At 63.9% G+C, this 23,977-nt stretch overlaps 1 protein-coding gene across 5 annotated transcripts in view; it reads left to right on the forward strand.

Annotated features, from left to right (window-relative positions):
- Positions 1 to 23,977, forward strand: part of NFATC1 (nuclear factor of activated T cells 1) — an 86,659-nt gene that overhangs the window by 37,901 nt on the left and 24,781 nt on the right. For 3 of the 5 annotated variants that reach the window (XM_037036084.1, XM_037036101.1, XM_037036092.1), the window contains exons 7-9: positions 3,736 to 3,791; positions 7,688 to 7,820; positions 18,189 to 18,878. In XM_037036084.1, the coding sequence (XP_036891979.1) occupies positions 3,736 to 3,791; positions 7,688 to 7,820; positions 18,189 to 18,878 (879 nt within the window). The remainder of the gene's footprint in view (positions 1 to 3,735; positions 3,792 to 7,687; positions 7,821 to 18,188; positions 18,879 to 23,977) is intronic. The other 2 variants (XM_037036112.1, XM_037036122.1) reach the window with 1 other exon arrangement.

Raw genomic sequence — 23,977 nt, forward strand, 5'->3', positions numbered from 1 at the left:
AGACGACCTGACAGTTCAGCCGGTCACCTCCCACCAGTCTCAGGTGTAGGGGGAGCCGTGGGAGCCCGCCCTGGGGGTCATGGCAGGAGGGGGGCTGTACCCAGGGGGCTGCACCTGTGGGTCCCAGAGCCCTGCTTCCCGGCACTGCAACACTCAGGTTCTTGGAGACCCCGGGGGGCATCCTCACCCAGCGTGATGGCTGTGGCTTCAGCCCCACCCAGAGGGCCTCCCTCCCACAGCGCTGTCCTATGGGGTCCCAGGCTGGCCTCCAAGGTCAGATCTGGGAGGGGCGTGGACAGTGCCGCTGCTGGTCTGGAAGGTGGGCTCAGCGAGGCCTCTGTGTCCCCCAGACCCTCCCCCCAGGGCATGGGGACAGGGGTGGAGGACACAGGTGACTTGTGCCACTGACCCAGGTGTGGCAGGAGGGCCTTCCCACAGGTACCCACTGGGTTCCAAGGACCAGACCAGAGGCCCCGCCACTTCATCCAGTGGCTGTTGGCTAGACTGCCCCCTGGGGGCACAGCCAGTCCGTCATTTCTTCTGAGTTACCCCAAGCCGCACAGCTCTTCCTCTAGGTTCTGCCCCAAGGCAACGTCAGGTTGGTCAGTCACGGCCCCTCCCGGGTGGAGAGGGTCGTGGGCCCCTGGCTCCCGGTGGGGTGGGCACAGCTGGGTGCCTGGCTTTCAGCTCCTCTTGTCCCCCGGGGTCTCCCCACGTGGCCACGCCCCCCTGCACTCCTGCGGGAGCACGTGTTTTTCACCAAGGCTCTGAGACACACTGGCCCTGGGGCCCCACGGCTCCCCTGTCCATATTCTGTGTTTGGGTCACTCAGGGCCGTGCGAGCTTGGCATGAATTCCAGACCCTTTTGGCCGCCCTGGGCGAGGTCGGCACAGCCCTGCAGTTGGGACCCTGTGTGAGAACTGTGCCCCTTGTGGGTGGACAGCGCCCCGTGGTACGGCGCTGCTTGTTCCAAGTCAGTGGGTGGGCGTCAGGGTGGCGTCTGCTGTTTGTTGTGCTCAGTGCCACTGTGAGCGTCGGCGCCCACATTTCCGTGTGGACGAGCGCGTTCCTTCCCGGCCACGGTCCTGGGCCTGCAGGGGCTGATCTCCTGGACGTCCCAGGTTTGACCCTCTGAGGAACCGCCAGCCCAGGTCCCGTGGCGTGAGGGTCCCCTTCTTTCCACTGCAGCATCTGTGCCAGGCAGCCTGGCCCGGCAGCTCTGCGGGGGCTGCCCAAGTGCGAGGCCTGCAAAAGGTCCCGGGGGTGGAGGCAGTGAACCCGAGAGGTCGCCCGATGTGCACCCTTGACCAGTCCTGAGTCCCAGGGACCCGCATCCCAGTCCCCACCCTAGCCCTGTAGTTCATCAAGCCTGTAGTTCATCATGAGCTTCCAGCCTTGCTTTGTGGCGAGGTGACCGCCCGTGTGCATGTCACACAGCCGCCTTCCCGGCAGCCAGCTGCCCTGTGTCAGTGCGGGGCCCACTCAGCCACAGAGGCTGTGCTCACTGAGGACCCAGCGTGCAGGCCACACACATGTGTCTCAGGCCCCGTGAGCAAGTGTGCAGCTCACTCCTGCAGCCAGCGGGCCACCAGGAGGAGGTGAGGCATGGCCACAGCCCAAGGCCTGAGTAGCCCAGGTCCCTGGGAGTGGGTGCCGCCACGCCAGCTGAACTCAGGACTCTCTGCCCCGGGCACTTGGTTGTCTCCCTGCCGGCTCTGCCACTGGCTGCGTGATGCTCACAGCTCTGGAGTTCACACCAGACTCGTGGCACCTTCCCAGCTCAACCGGAAGCCAGTCTCATGGCCAGAGAAGAAGGCTGGGCCAGGGTCCCAGGACATCCTGGGGAGGCTGGGGTCCCCCGCTCGGCTCAGGCAGCCCCCCGAGGTGTGTGACAGCCCCCCTGCCCGTGGGGAGGAGCCTGCACCAGCTCGAAGGCTGCGGGGCCTGGCGGGTGTGGTGGGGAAGCCTTTCCGATGACTCACCCCGCAGGGAATTCCCTAATGACTGGGAATATTTTTACTTCTGGGCTTGTGCACAGTTTCCTACTGCGAGCCCAGCGAGCCCCTGATAAGGCGGAACACAAAGGCCCATTCAGGCTGGTTTCCCTTCCCAGTGGAGCCGCTGCTGTGTGCAACACCCAGGCCTGGCTGGGGCTCTGCGGGAGAGGGCGGCACTAGGCTGGGCGTGGAAGTGGGAGCCCAACCCTGTGGCTCCTTTCCTAAGAGTTTGCAATTAGCTGTCTGTAGCTGGCTCAGTCCTGCCTCCCTCGAACAATGGCCCGTGTAAACAGACACCCGTGTTTGAAAGGCATCAGCTTGTTCAGGATCAGCTCCGCCTCGACCCTAAACCCCTTGGGCTGTGGATCAGCCACAGACAGGAAGACGAGAAAGCAGCCCAGAGCCTCGGGCTGGCAGTCAGGCGGGCACTGGGGCCTGGCCTGTGAGCGATGCGTGCACTTTGGGGGTTTGAGGGGCAGGGCTCGGACATCTCCGCGTGTCTCTCTGTGCTGGTGTGGCACTGTCACCCGAGGGACCTGCGTGTGCAGAGGCTGCGATGGGGTGGCCAGGCCCCGGAGAATCGAGAAGCTCTCAGGAGCCATAAGCCTTGCTTCCATTCCCATCGCCTCCGTGCATGGAGCTGACATGCGCGCTGACCCCTGGGTCCCTGTCTTGTCAACCAGTGGGTCACACGCACTGGGCTAGCGTCCCCAGGGGCTGGGGTGGCCCAGTGTCCCTGTGACTCACGCTTCCTTTCGGTCTCCGCCTCCACCCTGCCCAGCAGGCGCTGGGGGGAGGAAAAGGACTTTGTCTAATTTACTTGCATGTGAGAATTCAAACACACGTTTCTTCTTTGGAAACAAAGCCTAAGTAGAAGCTGATGCTCATGGAAGAAGCGACTTGAGCGAAGACAAAGGGGGCGGGGCCTCTAGGGGCCTCGGTGAGCTCAGAGTCGCCGCACAGCCCGCGGCAGGGGCTGCCCAGCACCCGCGTCGGGCTGCCGAGGGTCCCTTGGCTGGGGGGCTCGACCTGTCTCCCTGGGGGCCAGCCCAGGCACAGCCTTTCTACCCCTCCCTTCGGGACCCTTCTCCTTTCCTATAACCATGTTTTTTTAAACCCATGTCACCGCGCCCACTGCATGAGGTTGAAATGCTGTGGGGTTTGCATTTCTGTGTCCTGACACGGCCAAGACAGGACTTCATGTCTCATGTCTGCCCCATGGACCCTGGCTCCGGGGATCCTGCTGGCTGGAGTAACTCCGGCCCCCAAAGGCGAGGGGCCTGGGCAGGCTCCAGGCCACGCTGCACCCCAGAACCAGGGCTGGCAGCAGAGAGCCAGCCTCAGCCTGGTTCCAGGTCCGAGGCACCGCCCACAGTTCTCCCGGGCTCGAGCTCCCTGTGGGTGGTGTGTGGGAACCCTCCCCTGGTTGATTCCGGGGCCGACATCGGGTAGGGGGTGACTTTGGGGGGGCCCTGGCCTGGAGGCTGCGTCCTGCAGGGCCCCGTCTTCAGGCTGCACCAGGGTCCCTGCGCCTAAGTTTGGGCATGAGCCCCCAGAGCCTTTCCTCGTGGCCTGGCGTCTGTGACCTCCCGCACAGGGGCTGAACCCCCTGCTGTCGCTGGGCCACCGCCAGGTGGCAGAGCCAGGCAGGGCGGGGCCCCCCACCCAGAGGCTGTTTTCCGGGGTGCGCTCCATCAGGCCCCAGAGTGACAGCCTTCCCGTGCCCCTCTCTCCTAGACGGCCACCACATCTGGGAGATGGAGGCGAAGACGGACCGAGACCTGTGCAAGCCGGTGAGTACTGTGTCACAGGGGCCCCAGGCATGTCCTGGGGCCGCCGAGCTGGAGCGGGTTCCCGAGGAGACTGTTGTTGTGGAGAGACCAATGGACTAGCAGAAAGGGGAGCACACGTAAAAGGGAGGGACGGGAGCACCACACAGTGTCCTCAGGAGGCCCCGAGAGGAGGTGGCACGGGGCGGCCGCAGAGGACCCGGCTCGGCGGGGCTTTGACCTCCCCACACACGTGGGGCAGCTTCCAGCCCCTCGGGCAGGACAGGGGCGCACAGGTGCCCATGGCCCTCCGCCATCATTGCCCCCAGGGCCCCCACTGGGCCCACTCCCGCCCCCCCAGGGAAGCCGCTGCTCTGAGTGCCGAGTGGGAGCCGTACCTGCCCCGGCACACGGGTGGCAAGGTTCACCAGTGCCCTGGCGCTGACATCTTGCCTGTCCTCCCGAGAACACCCACCGCGTAGCAGGCTTGTCGTGGACACGAAAGGTCCGCCCTGTGCCTTTTGAGCTGGCCTCCCCGTTTGCCCGTTAGGGGGCCGGCCAGGGCCTGGGGGACACCTGCCCAGGTCGGGTGGGTGGGGCGAGTTGGGGCCGCCCACCTGGGCCTCAGGCCTGCAGAGCTGACAGGCTTTCTTGGCGCCTGAGACACAGTGACTGTTTCTCTGATTCCTGGAGAGGATTTCCAGCCTGAAACCTCAGAGCCCTCCCAGCTCTTGTTCGGTCTCAGCCTGGGCCGCCCTTCTCAGTCCCTGTGCTGGCTGGCTGTGTGTTGGGGTTTCAGGAGCGCCCCTGCAGCCCACCGAGCTCAGTCTCCGTCCCGACGGAGCCAGTAGGTGGTACCGCCCACGGGCAGTGCTCAAAGTGACGATTAGCAGCTGCCGAGGGTGTGTTTTCCATTCGGTCCTGCAGCAGCGGCCGGAACCGTGGCCAACGGGAGACACGCAGTGGCCGACGGGCTCGTTGAGGAAACCCACGTTCCCCAGGCTCCGTAGCATGTTCCCTGGGGGTGGCAGGATGCCCCTCTCCCAAGTGACAGTGAAGGACGCAGGGGGCACTGCTGGCACTTGGCCCTCGAACGCCATCCGTCCCGAAAACTGTTGGAGAAGCAGTTGGTTTGCAAACTGAACCCCCTGCCTCTGTCGTCCGAGAGACACGTGACCCACGCGGGGTTTGCGGGTAGAGAACCAAGACTCGGACTTTCGTCCGACACCCGAGACGCTTTTCCCATGAACCAGTCGGTCAGAAACCGAATTGTGCGAGAGCCGAGGTTGGACTGGGCTTAATCTGGGGGACTCCCCGTGGGTCCTGCTCGGTGCAGCTCGTGAGCAGCAGACCCGGACGGTGGGCTGGGCTGACGTGATCTGGGTGACCACTGGCCACCTCATGTTGGGGGTCCCTGTGTCATGACAAGGGGGTCTCATAGTGCTCATGGAGGCGGCGCCTCGCTGGTGGCTGCCGCTGTGGTTTTGCCGGCACCAAGCGTCTTCCCCGGTGACTCAGCTCCCTCTTCCACGCCCCACCCACGAGGCGGAGCCTCCCAAGGGCTGTGGGAGGGAGTGGGCCTCCCCACCCCTCCGCCCCTGGGCGGGCAGTGTTCCGAGTGCTGAGTCGAGGACTGGTAACTCCCTCCTGCCCTCGCTTGCCCGGGAGCCCGAGGACCAGCTAGAGCCCCGGGCAGCTCCGCTTCCAGACGGGCTGCCTGGCCCAGCAGGCCCACAAGCTGCAGAGTCAGCGCAGGCTTGTCGTCATAAACAGACACCTGGCGGCTGCAGAGGCCACCCTGCGCCCAGCGTTCGCCCTCCCTCCTCTTCCCAACACCCCACCACCTCACTGCGCCTCCTTGGCGCACGACCGCCCTGCGTCGCCCCAGAGGGCTTGCCCACCCCAGCAGAGACCCGCATCATCTGGTAGGGAAGTAAGCCCCGCCCAGTTTGCATGATCAGATTTTCTGTGTCGAAGGTGTCTTTTTCACTCTGAGTGAAAACCTCTGTTACAGGAATGTAGCAGTTCACGGAGGGTTTGAAGGAAACGACGTACACCTGAGTGACACGGACTTTTTCACCACCTCACCCTTGCCTCTTAGATGAGGGCTACCTCTGAGATTTTTTCTGTGAAAAGGATGTCTTGCTCACTGGGGCCATCGATGTGGGTGTGCACGTGTGTCCGTCTGCACACTCACACACATGCATTGTATGTGTGTGTTTTCACACCGTGGGACTGCCTGTGCTTCCTCTGCTCTCAGGGGCCGTGCAGACGATGGCTGTTCTCCAAGCGAGTCATGTGTCCCACTGGCTTCTGTCACTGCCTCGCCTGCCTCGCCTGCCCTGTAGTGTGTCTCGGGTTCGGTGCTTTGGGAAATGGGCCCCCAGCGTCGCATGGCTCCAGGGGCCCTCCACGCCCTCCTCCACTCCTCTCCTTTCCTTCTGCTCTCAGCCCGGGGGGAGCCCTCCCCCCAACTTCTCCTGCCTCCCTCTGCGGAGGCCCCACGACGGGCAGCCGCATGCCAGGCCCAGCTTCCCCAGCAGGGCCTCCTTCCTCACGTGTGAACCCTTGGGGCACAAGCCCTGAGGGGTGTCTCGGTCTGGATCTCCACTCGCTGGGACCGATGGGAGGCCTGGACTCCAGCGGGGGGGGGGGGGCGCAGGCTGCAGGCGCCCTCGAACGAGGACTCGGTCACGGGCCCAGCTCCCTGCCGACGCTGCCTGCGTGGCCTCTTTGGCTCAGGGTTCTTTTTGGTGGGGGGTGACAGGCCTGGGCAGGAGACGGCGCTCCTGTTTCTTGTAAGTGACAGGAGTTTTTAGCACAACGCAAACGTGCAGCACAGAGCCAGCCAGCCAGGCCCCGGGCGTGCCTCCCGCGCACCCTCGACGGAGGCTTCTGCGCCGCAGTCTCTTCGCCTGGGATAGGAAGAGGCTCGGCCCGGACTTGTCTCCATTTTTCTTTCACAGCGTTCTTGAGGTTCCATTATTAACACAATTCAATCAATTTTGCTATTAATCTGGGGAACAAGCTACAATTACTTCAGCAGAAAAAGTATTACAATGGATTTTTCTTACACATTTTCTCTACTTGTTAACTCAAATAGACGACAAAAACGGAAGGAGCTTTTGGATGTGGGATGTTTGCCCACACTCTGAAATCCAGAGTGGCTCCCGCCTCCTCCCGTGGTGCTGGCTTGCAGAGTGCATGGTGCTGGCTTACTGTGCCCCCCGGGGGCGGCTCAGCGCAGGACCCCCAGGCCACCTGGCTCCCTGCAACCGGCTGTATCTCGCATCTGCACTCAAGACAGGATGTTGTGAAACTGTTGCTGGCTTTTATTTTAAAGCACAGAAAGCCCCCAGACCGTCCTGTTCCACCTCAGACTCCACCTCCCAGCTGCCAAGCGCCCAGCTGCCCACCTTCCCCAGTTGGGGGTGTCTGGGCGTCCGTGACAGGCTTTGGGTCACCGTCGTCACACACCCTGTGTGTGTGACAGAGACCTGTCTCCAGGAAGCACCTGCTTTGGGTCTTCATTGCTTCTTACCTGGACAGGAGTTCCTGGCTCCAGGGACACGTCTCAGTGCATGGGGTGGGTGGGAGGTTGTTTGCAAAGGTCCCTGGTCCACAGCCGCAGGGCAGACGGAAGCACTGGGGGTCGGCTGCCACGTAGCTAGTCTACTCTCAGCGTCTGCGCCGGCTTCTCTCTGCACGGAGTAGGGGGCGTCTCAGGCGAAGCCCCAGCCTGCACCCCCGTCGCACGCCCCTCAGACCCCTGCCATGCTCCATCAAGGACCCTCTTCCCGCCCATGGGCCAGCCGCCAGCCGTGGGGAGCCGTCCTCCACACGGATGAGCACGCTGCGCTGCGAACCGATCTGCTCGAGCCGGGCGCTAACCGTGCCTTCCGTCTGCCTTCTCGCTGCAGAACTCGCTGGTGGTCGAGATCCCCCCGTTCCGCAACCAGAGGGTCGCCAGCCCCGTGCAAGTCAGCTTCTATGTGTGCAACGGGAAGAGGAAGCGGAGCCAGTACCAGCCCTTCACCTACCTGCCTGCCAACGGTAACGCGCTCTTTCTGACCTTGCACGCTGCCGGCGAGCGGGAGGGCTGCCTTTTCTGAGAGGCGCAGGTGCGGCGTGCCGCCCTCACTGGGAACCCACGCGGTTGCCTTGGGCCTTTAAGCTGTGCTGCCTTCCTGTTAGCAAGACTCATCCTCAGTTCCTTAAAAAAGAAGGAAAAAGGCAACCCTTCCGGAGTATTTTCCTTTATTCCTGGAGGGGGTGGGGCGGCGTGTTGGACGATGACTGAACATTTCGCTGGCTGCTTGCGACTGTGTAGCAGCCGGGGGCGAGGGGGCCCCCCATCCTCCGGGCTGAGTGTGCCCCGCGCGTGTGAATTCTATGGACGTTTGAGGCGAGGAGCAAATAGCTGTAATTATTTTGCAGGTCCCTTTAGAAATAAACCCTTGCTGCTCAGCCTGAAGGCTGCTGCCTAAAGTGGTCGTTAACCCACATGGTGGTTTTGTGTGTTCCCCGCATGACATTCTTCCTCGAATGTGGCGTCGTCCTGTGACCCTCAGGCTTCCAGGCCCGAGTGCCTGGCAGTGTCCTTCTCACTTAAAAAAATCCGTTTACTTGTCAACTCTCCAGGCTGTTTTCTTAAAGAAAACATTGTGTTTCTGCCCCCCCGCCCCCCCCCCCCCGGGCACTAGCAGAAAGTGAGGGTGCATGTGCTGAGCTGTGGCCACGGTGGCCCGTTTGTCCCCGGTGGCTGGGCGTGTTCGCAGCGGGCAGCTGCCCTCCCGTCCCAGGTTTGACTGTGTCTTGTGGAAGCTCTGCCTTGCGAACAGTGTTCTCACACTCCAGCCTTTGTTCTCCAAGCGTGGAGTGAAGAGGGGAATTGTACCCGCAACTAATCACGGACGCAGCCGCCTGGCTGTTTAGTAAAATGGCGACTTTTGAAGGTCCCCGCTTTCTCTGGACGTAAAATGTCATTCGCAGTGGACTGGATCGTGGAAAGCTCTGGAGAGTTGGTGTCACTGTCAGACAGGATGAAGGCAAACTCGAGGCAAATTCGAGCCGTGCCTCTGAAGGTGCGGAAAGACAATTCATTCTGTTGTAGAATTGCCACCTCGTGAGCGTGTCCGAGACAGCGACGGCGTGCCCGCCAGGAGCTCCCAGGAGCAGGGCCTGGGAGGCGTGTCTGCTCCACACTCCACAGCTTCCGGGGTCTCTGTTGCGTGATCGCCAGGGGTCCTGTCCGTTCTGGGCTGAGAGGCAATATCTCCAAAAAAGGAAACATTCAGTCTTTTTTTGTGAAAATGTAACGATTGTCTCCTAATTAAACTTCCAGCATGGTTGACTGAGTATCGAATGTTGTACAGAAAACCTCAGCCTTATAGAGAAAACTTTCTTTGCAAAGCCGTGTAGAAAGTACCTCCAAAGGCCCTGCTCCAAGTTCACCAGCACCAAGCGTTACTCACTCGCCTGTGTGGGGGGAGGGGCTGCTGGGGTGGCACACCCTGTGATGGTGGGGCGGGGGGCCGGGGGCCTAGCCACACAGTCCTGTGGCCTCCCGCCCGTGGGGTCTGGGTGCCTCTGCCCAGCGCCCACGGCCCGGGCTCCATGCGGCCCCTGTCTGCCAGCACCTTCACCTCCAAGCTGGGAAGGACCTCCCACCCAGCCCCTCCCGCTGGCGGGTGCCCAGGCGTCACCCCCAGAGCCCACCCGTGTGACCCGCAGGGCTCTCCGTGGCTTGGGCTCCCCTAACCTTCTGGCAGCACCGTCCCTGCTCCGTCTCCTTCCACCGCTTGTCCGAGCTCCGCCCCAGCCGAACGAACCTGGAGGTGCCCGCCTGCCCCATCTTCCCCGGGCGGGGGTGAGGGGCGGAGCTCCAAGGGGCAGTGACGGCTCAGCACGCCACTAGCCTGTGTGCTCCCTGAGAACAGGGACCTCTGCCTGAGTCGGGCGCCACTCCTGAGTTGTGGGCTATCCTCATGGGGTTTTCAAGAAAAATGAACAGACGACCGATGAGCCAGAGCGTGAGCAGCTGTTTTCCTTGCGACACAGGGTCACCTCCTCAGCTCTGGGGTGGAGTCAACTTGCCTCACTGGCCCGCGTGCCAGCCCCTGCACCTCGAGTCCTGAGGGTCCCCTTAGAGCGCCCCCACCCAGCTGCATCAGGCCCGCACCCCGACGCCCCCGACCAATCACCCCCCGAGTGCCGTGGCCCGTGGACGGGCTCTGCAGCTGACGTAGGGCATGACACCATCGGCAAAGGCCATCCTGGTTTCAAGGTCCTTTGGTTTCGTTCCCTCCTCTGTTGTGCCTCAGCTGTGGCGGGGTACCATCCCCCTCCCAGGTTGGGGGGGCATGGCTGTGGCTGCCTGCTGGTGGCAGAAACCTGCCTCGGGTGGTCGCTGTGCTTGTACAGATGGGCAGGTTCTTTTTAAAATGTGCTGTTGACATGTATGCGATGGTGGAAATAAACCCATTAAATCCTTCCTCTGAAATTCATTTCTGTGGGCGGCTGCATAGGGCACGTGCGATTTGGGGTTCTCCTTCAAATTGGGGTGAAGCAAGGAGACAACACAGCTTCGCGGCTCTAGCCTCCGGGACGGGGACCTCAGGAAGGGTCCAGCTCTCACACAGAAGTGCCCACAAGTGGGGGCCCTCACCCCAGCAGGCCACTGGGTGTTTCGGGGTCCAGAAGCCAAGGGTGCAGGGGGTTGTCGGTCAGCAAAGGGCTGGGAAGGGCCCACACCTTCCTTGCCTCTTTTCTCAGCTCTAACGTCATCTTCTGGTGACCGCGGGTGACCCTACCGACCGCAGCTCCCGGGGTGACGCCCGCCTCGGCCCCCACCACCCCACAGTCAGGTGTTCTGGGTCAGTGGTCCGAGTGGAGGAAAGCCTCCGGTGGAGGGCGGAGGGCCGAGGCCTGCTGGTTCGGTCTTTAACTGCCGCTCTGCATGGAGCCCAGGGTGGCTGGCTGCCCGTCTCCGGGGGGGGGGGGGGGGCGCTGAGTGTTGGATGGGAGAAGCTGCCGGGGGCACTAGGCCGTGAAGGGAGTCGCGCCAACAGGAAGTCCCTCCCACTGCCAGCCACACTGTCCTGGGGCAGCAGTCGGGGCAGAACAGAGGAGCATGGGGCAGTTCTAGAAAAGGCTGCCAACGCTCACGCAGGCAGGCGGGGTGGTGTCCCGTCTGTCTGCCGTGTGTGTGCGTGTCTGTGGGCTGCGCCCGGCACCACGGAGATGCCGCCGGGAGGACCCACGGCTCTGAGAGTGGTTCCCAAATGCCAGAGGAGAGGTGGGAAGGCCTGACCCATGGGGACATGGCAGGCGGAGGGTGGCAGGTCGCTGTGGCTCCCTTGGCTCAAGATCCAGACGGCCGTTCCCAGCAGGGGCAGGAGCTGCGATGATAAAAAGAATTCCAAGTGTGACCTCAGAATTGTGTAAAATGAGAAGAACAGCTCTCGCCTGAGACGTTTCTAGACGGTTTCCCAGAAACACCTGTGTTGGCCCGAGGACCCATACCCACTACAGCTGGGGCACTCTGGGTGGGGGTCCTGGAGCTTCACCGGGAAAGCCTGGACCACCTTTGTTGGGGTCCCCCTGTGGCCAGGACTCCCCACCTGGGCCCCTGCTTGTCCTTCACAGACTTGAGTCCCAGAGACCACACGGCGATGACCACACAGCTTTTGTCCCCAAGAGAACCTACCTGGACCATGGGGAGAAACGGCTTTGTCCCCAGTAGGGAGGGCCACCGACCAGGCCAGAGGTGCCCTGGGATGGCCCTGCCCAGCGGGGAGGGGGTTTGTGGGTGCTGTTAGTGAACCCCGACAGGAGGGGCCCCTCAGTTGTCCTGCTCATGGTTGGGGGACCCTGGTCAAGTCGGTAGCTTTGTGGGGTGGTGGGAAGCACAGCTGCACCGTCAGGCAGGAGAGGAGAGCAGGTCGTGTTCTCGTCTGCGTTACTCAGCCCAGAAGCCAGAGCAGAGTGAGAGGAGGCAAACAAGAGGTCGGAGTGGGCCTGGGGTCACACATGGCCCCCAGGGCGGCCTGAGGGGCAGGCAGGCAGGTCTCTGGGGGTCCCAGCACTGTGGCTGCCGACAGGAGGACCCAGCTGCTGCCCCCCAGGCCCCACTCCAGAGCAGCTGGGGTGCGTATGTGGGTGGACACGCAGCCTTCCGTCCACCCAGCAGCCTCAACCTCACACCGGCTGTGCTAGGTCTACCTTTGGCTTGTTCTCCCTATTTGCATTAAAGTTTAACCCCGAAGTAGCCACCTTGATGGACCCAGAATACGGCCTGTCAGTGACTTCAGAGGCCACTGGCTTCTGAGGGGCGCAGCTGGTCCGGCCTCTCACGTCCTGCCCGTAGCCCCTTGGCCCCTCACCCAAAGGCCACCTGGGCCTCGAGTTTTACAAAGAAACGAGCTCCGGGAGCTTCAGCTGCTGCCGGCCTGCCGTGAGTGAGGCACACGGCGTCTGACCCCGAGGCCTTCCCTTCTGGACCTGCAGACCCTGAGAGACCTTCCGAAAGGCTGCATGTGTCCCTCCTGCCAGGACTGACTGGGAAAGGCTGACCTCAACTCCGTCTGACGGGAGTGGCAGGCGCAAAGGAGGGCCCTGCTGCCATGCGCGCTGGCCCCCGGGCAGGCACCTCGTTGCAGAACCCTCACCAGCTTTCAGATAAAGCAGCCGGTGCCGGCGTTCTGCCTCCCAGTGCCCATCCTGGGGCCTGCCTTCCGAAGCCGAGGGGGCCGGGGAGGGGGCGCAGCCGGAGGGGATGGGCAAGGAGAAGGTGCCACCCGGGACTGGCTTCCTGTGGGGCCCCGAGACTCCGGGGTGCTCAGCTGGCAAGCTGCTGGGGTCAGTGGCGTGGCTGGTCCTGTGTACATTCCAGAACCTTCTTCCCGAGGGAGGGAGCTGGTGTTGGGGTGGGGCCAGCACCCGGTGGAGTGTGCACCGTCTTTCCCGTCCCTTTTCATTAAAGGCTCACAGAACCGAGGGGCTGTTCTTATTAAATTCCCGGCTTTACTGGCTCCCCTGTCACCCTAGCCAGAAAATGAGGGACCTGTGTTTAATCTCTTTCCACACTGTAACCCTCATGGAGTAGCGGTGCGCAGGCACCGGGTGACATCCTAGGAGGGGTGTGAGTCCCCGAGTCAGGCCCCAGGAGGAGTGAGGTCAAGGGCAGGCCAGGGTGTGGCAGAGACCAGGGCAGGGAGCCTGGGTCTCTACTTGAGGTTCCTCCGCTTGCCTGGCCAGCACGTGTCTGACCCTCTGTCGTGGGGTCCGAGTCGGGGCTGGAGGAGCTCCACATTTTAGAAGGGGAACTGGGACACGTACCCAGGGGCCTGCCCTGGCCGAAGGGTTGGCCTGCTGACCTTGCACGCCCCCTGAGCCCTCTGGCCGCACCACAGAGCACAGGGAAGGAACACTCAGGCCTGTTCAGGGAGTGGGTCAGAGGCCTGTGCTCAGAGCCTAGGGTGGGGGGGCCGCATTGGGGGCCTGGGGCGCCACACCCAGGACCCCTTCACAGAACCCAGGCTGCAACAGCTCTGAGGGGCCTTCAAGGTGGTCCAGTTTAGAAACTAGAGGGCCGTGGGCCACCACAAACAAAGGCTGTGGGCATCGGAGGGAAACACCCAGGCTCCCCTGGACAGGACCTGACACAGCTCTGTGCATCCCGGAGGGGCAGCCTGTCCTCTGGGGAGCCCGTCCCATGACACCTGCACTGGGGTGGGGGGTCACGTCGCATCACAGCAGCAGGGAGCATCACTCCGCTGGTGCTGGTGCCCCGAGGGTCTCCCTGGGCCTCGGACCAGAGCCGAAGCCCCCGGCGCCCAGCTGCTTGGAAGCAGCCACGGAGCCTGAATCATGCTGCTTCCCACGCAGTGCTGGCGCTCGCTGGGTGAAATCTGATCAGTGTGTGTTTTGGCTTGTGTGGTCTGTTTTGACGATGGTCTCCACCAGCCTAATTGGGTGACAGGTCCCCGCGTCACTGAACCTGGAGAAGCCTGGCTGGTGCACCCCTGTGGCCATGCAGCTGGCGCCCCACCGGGAGGCGCTGGCCTCGTGGGAGCCTGGGCCCTGAGGGTGCACCCCGCCCGCAGTCCCACCCCCCAAGCCCCAGGGTCCCCGCTGCCTTTCCCATCTCGTTATCTCAGGCAAGTTGTGCCCCGAAGTCCTCACCCCAGTGTTTATGCTGATGGTAAAACTCAGGCTGGAGTGTTTGCAACAAACAGGAGACAGTCTGCTCTTTGTTTCCTGGGGTTTGGAACAAAAGCTCTTTTGTCCGGGAGTGCAGAGGGGACCTGGTAAAGTGATTCAAGCTGAGACAGTTGCGGTCACGCAGAAACGTGCGCGTGCAGTGAGGGCGGACAGGAGTGGAAGGTAAAGGGGCCTGTGCCCTGCCCCGTCCATGTCCCTGGGTCCTGTTCCGACCTGGTGAGCGGATGTTACTGCAGAAGGACACGCTCCAGGGACCAGGCCGCCGTCACGCCCACTGCCCACTGCTCTGGACGCCGAGGCCCGAGGTCAGGGACCAGCAGGGTGGGCGCCCGTGAGGACTCCCCTCAGGTGGCAGACGCCGCCTCTTCACTGCGCAGACACGCAGCAAGTGGACCGCGTGGGGCCTCTCTCCCTGGGGGCCTGACTGCCCCAGTTGGAGGATGGGCCTGAGCCCAGACTCATGGTGGGGTTTGGGGGCTGCCCCTGAGCGAGGGGACAGGGCTGCTCGGAGGGCGGCAGAGCTTCAGCGTCCTGTGCCAGAGCCACAGGGGGACGGGCATGTTGGCACCAGGGGAGCCCCGACATCACGCCGGTGTGCCCCCCGCAGCCCAAGGAAGGCGGTCAGTTCGTGTGCTCAACATCTGAGGGCAGAGGAGAGAAGAGGTGCTCGGCCTGATGGCCCTCAGGCCACAGACCAGCTGCCCTGCCCGGTGGGGGTCTCATCCCACGGCCCCCGAGCCCTTAGGAGTGATCCTGCCGTGTTGTCATCCAGCCTCCCGGCTGCCCCTGTCCAGTTCCTCCATGGAAACAGCCTGTGGTGGCCATTTGCAAATGCACTGAGCCCCTGGTGGGGGGGCAGGGCAGCAACCAGCTGCTCCTGCACCCGGGGGCCCCAGGTGTCTGCTGCTCCACCCCCAGGGGGAGCACTGAGAGGCTCAGATGGGGTGTGGGTGGGTGGCTGGGGGGCTGGGCCCCGACCAGTGGGCCCTGAGGACAGACCTAGAGCCCCCATGGGCACACAGAGCTGACCCCAGGGAGTCGGGGGGCCCTGTTCTGGTCACAGAGACTGTCGGGGGTACGGCTGCCTCCTTGGAAGGTGCCTCCCATCTGCCATTGCTCTGCGAGGCCTGAAATGTTCCAGAATGCTGTTGGGCCCACAGACTGACATTGCAGAGGCTGCAGCTGAGACGACCCCACTGCCCAGCTCCTGGAGACGAGTCTCCTCGCTGGGACTCCCCAGGGCTTGGGGACCCCTGAGGTCATCAGTCCCGGGACAGAAACTGAGGCACCTTCAGTGAGACGCTGGCGTCAGACACACAGCGAGATTCAGCAGCCCCCACAGGCCGCTGAGGTTGACTCAGGAAGGGGGGGGGCGGCCTCCCTCTGGGTCCCCACACACTCTGCCCGGTGGCTCTGCAGGTCACCAGGTGGAGACTTGGCCAGAAAGAGCCCGGGAGCAGACCGATGCCAATGCCACGGGCTCTAACAGGCTGTGAACGACACTGGCCGTCGAGCAGACAGCAGCTCCCTCTTGCCCACGGACGGTGCCTGGCAATCCCTGGCCCCGGCTGGGCAGCTCGGTGGTCACACTGCGGGCGTGGCCCCGGCAGCTCGCTGCGACCGTCCCTTAAGTGTCGTTCGGAGCAGATGAAGTAGGACGTTCAAAGAGCTCAGGGGACGTGTCACGGGAGAGACACGGTGGCCTTAGTGCTGGCTGAGACTCGAGTGGGAGACCCACGAAGGCGTTACATTTGTGTGCTGCCCAGCGGTTCATGAATGCTACCAAAGTCGGGAATTTAACCTTCGCCACTCTGGACGCCTGTGTGTCACGTGGCACCTTTCCAATGGGAGACTTTGGCTCCATCCCAGCCACATGTCTGTGGGGGCGTTTTTAGCGATTGTCACCCCCGCCCCCGGATGCAGGGTCTCAGGGTTCACGACGTGCCAGCAGTGGGGGGATGCTGGTTAGGGCAGGGCCCGGGATGCTGCACCCAGACCGGCAGAGCTGGCCACAGGGACTGTCCTGAGGGGTGACACCAGCCAGCGTGAGGACCAAGGGACATGCTGTAGGCTCTCAGCCCGCAGCCTGGCCCTTTGAGGTGCGGGAGCCGACGCCGACACCGCCCTCCGACGCCGGGCTCTCCAGCCAGGCGAGCAGACTGCAGCTGTTTCCTATTAACTGTGAGGACGTCATGCGGTCTTGGCAGCCGGGTCCAGCGCCTCCGCTCCCGTCTGTGGACGTGGAACGCGTGGCGGGGAGCTGCACCGCGAGGGGGCTCGGGCCCAGCAGAGGCGGGAGGCCCCCCGGCTGGGGGTGCTCGCCAGCAGGACCGCGTCACTGGGGGGCCTGTTGGAAAGTTCAGGGGGAGACCTTGTCGGGGGCTTTCTGAGGGGGCACCGAACGGAGCCACACATCCTTCCGCACATGCTCAGGGACAGGACCCAGGACCCACCGTGTCGGTGGGCCACCGCGCCAGCGGGCCGGCTCACTCATCCAGACTCACGCGTGCCCCTCAGGTGCTGCATCCCCCTCCTGAGGACGGCTGCTGGCCGCACTGGGACCTGCCGCACTGTCTCCGGCACGATGGGCACAGAATTAACATTCACCCTGAGGATGCCCAGCTTCCTCGTCCTGCCTGCCGCCCCCGGCCTGGGCCTGAGGGGCCCCGCCCTCCTGGAACAGAGGGGTGCAGGCCGGGCGGGCCGGGTACCCAGCGGAGCCCACTGGACGGCTGAACGCCTGCCAGCCCCTCCGGCAGCAGTGCGAAGGCGGCCGTGTTCTGCTGGGTCAGCTGTGCCTGACTTGGCGTGTCCTCACCGCTTGGCCACACTGGCTCGAGGGGCACGAAGCAGCATCTGTGAGTGGCAGACCGAGGTGGTTGGAGACGTCAGCTGGAGGCCTCGTACTGACTGTGACCCTGTCCGCACAGCTGGCCGTCCAGGGACACCAGCCCCGCGCTGAGGTCTGCCTGCAGGGGGGACGCCCTCACGGTGGACGAGCGGGCTGGGGCATGCGGTTCAGCTGCAAATCCCCAGGAGCTGAAAGCACAGGCTGTGGAGCTTCTGAGGAGCCACTGGCCCGGAACCGTCCTCCGTTCCGTCTGAGTGTCGCCTTCAAGCGAGAGAGAGGCACCCGGTCCCAGGCACTCAGTCCCAGGCACTCGGGGCAGCTCCGGCACCGTCACCTCCGCCCAGTCACGGGTCGGCTGGCGGGCGCCCGGCCAGGGCAGTGCAGGCCACACACCTGTGGGGGGCACCCCCTGCTCCGGCACCCAGCAGGCGAGTTGGGCCTGGAGGGCCGATGACAGCACGTGGTCACACCGCAGGCACCATTGATGCTGTCAGGGCCTCCCTTGTGGATCTGTGTGCCGTCGTGGCCGTTCTCAGAATGATGGCCCTGGCCACCGAGATGACCCTGTGATGGGCACCAGAGGCGCGAGGCCAACGAGAAAACAGCATGGAGGAGGCGAGTGAGGGCGGGAGAGGCCCGGGGCACCGGTGCGGCCGAGCAGAGACGGCACACGGGCGACACCCACTGCAAGACCGGTGCTGCGGGGCCCTCCCCTCTCCCCTCGGACATTGGCCTGCCAGCCTTCGTCTGCTTCCCAGGGAGGGGCTGACGGGTGGACTCGGGAGCCGTCCCCGCCCGCTCAGGGTGGCGGGGTCCCTGCGGCCCTTCAGGAGCGGAAACTGAAGGGCGGAACGGGAGGTGACGTTTCCGTTTCTCGTGCTGAAGGCGCCTCTCGGGCAGCCGACGCCCCTCATCTTTGCCGCCGTGTTTTGCGACTTCTGAGCACCGCTGTCCCTGTCCCCAAGCTCGCCGACCGCCCAGCCGCGCACCCAACGGCCTCGGCAGCACACAGATGCTGCCGTGCGTCCAAGTTCACAGTTTCGCTTTGATTGCTACAAATCCGCGGGCCCTCGGGTCCAGGGCTTCTCCTGCAGTTTGCAAATGGATTTTTATAGCACATTAGTGCTTCGGGGGTTCCAAGGAAAACAGTGCTGTCGGCATTAGAAGCAGCTGCAGCTCGCGGAGCCGATGACTCACGCCCGCCTCTTTAATTGGGTGGGAGAGCCAGGCGGGAGACACAGGGACTCAGTCAAGACGCTGTTTGTTTTCCGAGGGTGTCCTGGCCGCGGCCCGCCCCAGCGCACCCATCTGCAGCATGTTTATTTAACTTTTTTTCCTTCTCACAGTTCCAATCATAAAAACAGAGCCCACCGATGACTACGAGCCAGCCCTGACTTGTGGACCCATGAGCCAGGGCCTGAGCCCACTCCCGAAGCCGTGTTACAGCCAGCAGCTGGCCCTGCCGCCCGACCCGGGGTCCTGCCTCGTGGCAGGCTTCCCGCCCTATCCCCAGAGAAATGCCCTGATGTCACCGCCGCCCAGTGCCAGCCCGAAGCTCCACGACCTGTCCTCTGCCACCTACAGCAAGGGCATGGCCAGCCCCAGCCACGGTCCCCTTGGACTGCAGCGGCCAGCCGGAGGGGTCCTCACCAGCCCGGAGGCGCCGAGGCCCGTGGGCGTGCACCCCGACTCCCCCCAGCAGCCGCCCCCCACCCTGCTGCAGCCACAGGTGAGTGCACAGCTGAGCAGCAGCCGTCCCCCGGGCGGCCAGCCAGCACTCTGTCCCCACAGCCCGTCGTCTGCACTGCCGCCCGGTGCCCAAGAGCCGACCTGTCTGCAGCCCTGCAGCCCAGCCCGCCCACCTGGGATGGGCCACCAGCAGCACCAACTGCCGAAGGTTCCGGAAACAGAGTCTGCAGCCACTGGGCCTCTGCCGCTGCCCGAGGTGCGTGAGGACAGTAATCAGGGTCTGGCCCCCACTCCCGTGTTGGTCAAGCGAGAGCCTCAAGAGTTGGACCAGCTGTACCTGGATGACGGTAAGTGCCCTCGGCCGCAGGCGCGCACCGGGCCTGGCGCGGTGCGAGTGCAAGGAGGGGTGTGCGAACCCACACGGCGGGCAGTGTCCTCGGCGGGATGCGTGGCGCCGCTCCGTCACCTCAGCCACCAGTGCGGCCAGTGCCTGTGGCCGTTGACCCACAGGGAACACTGTCCTGGTGACTGCGGCCAAAACCTCGAAAGGCCAGGTGTGTAGCCAGAGCTGTGCCGAGCGTGGCACCCTGAGCAGAGTCCGCTGAGGGTGAGACCACCTGCCCAGGGGCTGGGCAGCCAAGCCTCCTCAGGGCTGCTCTGGCGAACAGTGTCTAAGTGACGGCGCAGCCACAGAGGTGACGTTTGACCCTAGGCAGCTACATGGGGGGCTGAGTGCCGTGATGGTCTTGCCAGGAGCTCAGGAAGGGTACAGGGTGGCCCTGAGCCCCACACGGCGAGCGGCTGTGGGTGTGGAGCCGCCAGGGTGGTTGGGAAGGGACGCACCCTCGGCACACCCAGGTACAGAGACCCGAATTCCAAGGTAGCAGGAGACGCCTGGTCCCGTTCCAGTGGATTTATCAGAGTCTCTCTTTGCTTGGGCACAGGTTGTGGTGGTGGCCAGGCAACCGTGGGCCTGCCATCTCCCACTGAGAGCCGCTCAGCCAGTGCTTTCCTGGCAGGTGGGGCACTGTGTGTGCCGCCCAGGGGGTGGCGGTTTCTGACTTGGGCACTGTCGGGCACCTGCAGCAGGCCCGTGTCCTCCCGGCCACTGGACTCAGATGGAGCCTGAGAACCAACGCGCGGGCACACGGCCCAGCCCCTACTGTCCGGTCCCTGAAAACAGTGGCCGGACGGCGTGGGCCATCTTGCGCCCCGCCGCTGCCTCGGTGAGCAGCACGCTTTCTGTGTGGTTGTGCGCCTTAAGCCTCCACTGGCCCCTTCATCCCCAGGGTCCTTTCGGAAGAACGCTCACTTCAGAAGCTGCTGTCCCCCCGGGGGTGGCATGGCTCTGCCTGCCCTGCACCTCGGTTCCAGTGGCGGTACAGGGCACCCGGCCTGGCAGCAGGCGCCATCCAGGGCAGGGGTGGGGGGACATCCCTGCTGAACACACACTCCCCACGCTCCTGGGTCTTACCCACTCCCATCAGCTCAGAGAAAGCGGCCCCACCACATACTTCTGCCGCCCCCTCCTCCCGTGAACCCTCACCTCTCCACCTGGTGAATCCGCAGCCACCCCCATCAGAGGTGCCCCAGGGACCCCTCCCGCAGGCCAACTCTAGGCCCACCACTGCCCTCAGCAACCTCAGAGGATCCTCACCACCTGAGGGGCGGTGCCATGCCCATGGCCACGGGCAGGACAAGAGCAGCCATGACCCTCCCTGTCACTCTCCCCAGCAGACACCGGGCTCCAGTCCTGGAGGCCCCACCTCTAAACGCCACTGACACACCTGCACCCAGTGTCAGGCCCCATGCCTCTCACCTGCGTGGCCGCAAGGGGGCTTTTAGCAAGTTGTCTGGCTTTCACTGCCCCCAGACACTCTGCCCCCGCCCTGGGACCCAGGCCCGCCCCCCTCACCACTGTGGTCTCACCACTCCCGTCCCTTCGTCTCCTGGTCCGGCTGCCCACACTCTGCGCCTGGTGGCCTTGGCTGCCCTCCCGCCTGCAGGCCCCACACGTGGTCCTGGGCCCCTGAGCAGAGGCCCCGAGGCCCGGCCCCCAGCGCAGCTCCCGCACAGAGGTCTGTCACCTCCGTTCGGGGCTGCGTTTAGGGCCCTTATTCCCACGGGGTCTCTGTGTAGTCCCCGCCCGTGACCAACAAAGCTTCCCGGTCACAGCACATGCAAGCCCAGAGGTGTTCGTTTGGGGTCGTTATTGGGACGGAGCCCAAGGCTGCCCTGGACAGCAGCAGATGCCTGTCCGCAAACACTTGTCTTTCTCACGCCCCCACATGTGACGTGCTTATTCCCCAGTGAGAACCACACAGGGAAAGGCCCTTCAGAGCTGGTGGTGGGTGCAGACGGCCGACCAGCCTCTGCCCGCATCCCCACTGGGCAGCCCTTCCCGAGACCAAGGGAGGGCTGCAGGGGCACTGGCCGTGTTCCTGTGACGCAGCCTCACACCCGCCAGGCTGCCCCCCATGGGGCGCCCGGCTGGAGTGGGTCCCCCATGCAGGCCCGTGGGCCCTGCCCTGTCCTGGCAGTGGGACCCACCCCTGTCTGCTCTGGGCACCGTCCCTGCTGGGGAAGCGGGTCGAATGCTTCTTGCTTTCTGAGCGAATAAGTCTCCGCACGTCCACCACCAGCGTCAGGAGGTAGGGCCCGGCTCTCCCTGGCACCTCCGGGCATTTGCAGCTGTGCAGCCGGAGGGAGGCGGACACTTCTCTCTCACCCAAGGGCTGGCGGGTGGCCACCTGCTAGGAAGTCGGGGCTCACACGGGGTCCTCGAGGGCCAGATCTCTGCGCTGAGCTTGGCTTCTCAGAACCTGGAACTGCCCCTCCGTCTCAAACTGAGAGGGTGAGGGAGGGCGGGCTCACACTGCGGTTCCTTGCAGTGGAAGGTCAGAGAGAGGGATGGCGGCGTGGGCGGGGCCCAGCTGCTTCCGTAAAGGTTGCCCGGGGAGTTGTCGCTGTAATCGGGTGCTTTGCTGGCCCCCTTGTTAAGGTTCTGCGTCGCTGAGGTGTTTGAAAACCACCCCTTCCCATGGGGACAGTGGTGATTCTCCAGCTGGTTCTGGGTAGAGAAAGGGTTTTGTCCGAAGCAACTCAGCCCATTAATGAACTTCAACTCCAGCATGTTCTGTGGGTTGACAATATTCATAAGATTTTGGCTCTCAGTTTAGACTTCCTCAACTGAGGGTCTGCAAGAGGTCATTTTTTCAAAGATCAGTTTTACCGACCGGGTGTCATTCGAAATGCAGATTCTCCTAGTGCGTCATCAAAGCCCTGCTGGACAGTCTCCTGGGTTGCCGCTGTGCAGAGCCAGGGTGTGGCTGCTGCCGCCTCCCTCCCCTCGGTCCCGTGCACACTCACACTTGTCGCTATTCATGAGTCCCTCGTACCCACATCCACTGGAAGTGTGTCTCTGCCCTGTCAGGCACACGGAGTGCATTCTGGAACCTCTGTGATGGGGACCCTGCTTTGCTGAGACAGAGCCCCTCCCTCGAACTTCGCAGCCGGAGCCATAGCCCCCAAGGTGCTGGCTTGTCTGCCGCCCAAGCCCCTGTTGCCACCTCGCCGCCACCACCCACAATCGGCCCTTTCACTCCTCCCGGAGCCCCAAGGTTCCCAGAGGTTCGATGTCACTAAAACAACAAGCAGGTGGGCTCCGCGTCTGGGCCATGAGCCCCCCACCCTTCTTCCCTGAGCGCCGGTTGCTCGGGGAGACAACAAAAGGCTTCCCTCATGGAAAGTCTTACTCAGCTGGCACAGTGCCCAGCTCGGAGGCCACCCGCTCCCGGTGGCGAGTGAAAGGCCTGTGTTAGGTGCGGCAAGCACGTGGCGGCAATGACATTGGAGACGCACTGCCACACGGCGTGGAGGAGAGGGAACCCGGCCGCACAGGGAATCCATCGGGGTCCGGCCTGAATGCCCCTGGACGCCTGCGTGGGGGCCCTGCTAAGTCGCAAACAGGGAGACCCCACAGGGGCAGTTCATGCAGGTGCCGGCCTGGCATGGCTGGCTGTGGGTGGAGCTGGACGTCGCCCACTCCCGCCCCGGGCGCCGAGAGCCTTGAAGGGCCACGGCAGGGCCTTCGCATGCCTGTGCCCTGGGTGTCCGAGTGTCTACTCGGAGACTTAGAGCTGAGCTCCCAGGGGTGGGACAGACGTGCAGACATGGGCTTGTCTCAGTGTTCCTCTAGAGAAAACCCGCCGTCATGGGGCACCTCCGGCCAGTGGGAGGACTGTCCTGCCCTCCTGGCAGACTCCCTGCAGAGCACAGGTTTCCACAGTGGCTGGGAAGGTGTGTGTTTGTGTGCGAAGCCTGTCACCGTGGACACCAGGGCAGCAGCAGGTGCCGGGGAAGGAGGGGTGGCCTCTCTGCCTGTGCGCCAAGCACAGTTCTCCCTAAATAAGTGCCGTGTCCACCAGCGCCGTGACGTCAGTGTGTCCCTTCCTGCGTGGGAGGGGGATGCGGGGAGGGTCCAGCTCACAGGACCCCTCGCCTTGGTGCCTGCGAGGTGCCCGGCACTTTGCTCCGCTGCCCAGCGTGTGGAGAGCACGGAACAGAGTGAACCACACGCCCTTTGTACCAGAGGCCCTGCCCCCACTGTCTTCTCTGCACGTGGAAGACAGTTGGTGGGCCGCTTCCACAGGCTCAGCCCTCTCCACCCCCCTCCCCGAGGGGCCTTCGCTGGCCCCCTTCTCTAGAAGTCGGGCCGTGTGAGGGTGTCACTGTGAGGGGAGGAAATGAAGGGAACGAGTGGGGGTGTCGCAGGGCTTGGAGGTATCGCTGGCCCCACCCAGCAGTGTCGGGGGCTGGGAGCATGTCACCGAGCAGGGAGTGGGGGCTGACCTGCAAGTGTGGCTGCGGGCGGGCAGGTCGGGGCTCGTCCACGCCGAGCCCTGTGCAGACCCCCACTCGTTCCCTACTCGTTCCCTTCATTTCCCGGCGCCAGGGCTGCTCGTGTGCCCACCCTCCCTCTCGTCCCACACAGAGGTGAGTGCTGCCCCAGGAGCCCTTGGTGGGGGGGCCCAGTCTTCATTTCAGATCAGGCGGTGCACCGCGTGCGGCGGTGCGTGAGGCCCTGCATGCTCTCTCTCTGCTGCACATTCTCACGGACAGGTGCTTTTCACAGACCCTTCGGCATCTGCGGGCCGGTGAATGCCACGCGCCGAGCCACCAGAGTGCAAAGCCACAGCCCAGGGCGTGTGAAGGCACAATGGCCACATTCACGAAGCCCAGCTGTCGACAGGCCGTCGGGCTCACATCTCATTGGGGCGAGCAGTGACCAGAGCGGCGCGGGCTCTGTCTGCATCTGTTGGACGACTGTGTTTTCGCAAGAGCGGCCAGGGCCCCGTAACCGAAGCCAGGCACTTGGCCCGGTGCCCCGGAGCTGCAGGCGCGGGGGCAGCCCAACACCACCGCCTCTGAGTAACCCCCCCCTTGC

Source organism: Sturnira hondurensis, unplaced genomic scaffold, assembly GCF_014824575.4.
Source record: "Sturnira hondurensis isolate 20B ecotype Veracruz unplaced genomic scaffold, ASM1482457v3 Scaffold0001872, whole genome shotgun sequence".
Classification (NCBI taxonomy): domain Eukaryota; kingdom Metazoa; phylum Chordata; class Mammalia; order Chiroptera; family Phyllostomidae; genus Sturnira; species Sturnira hondurensis.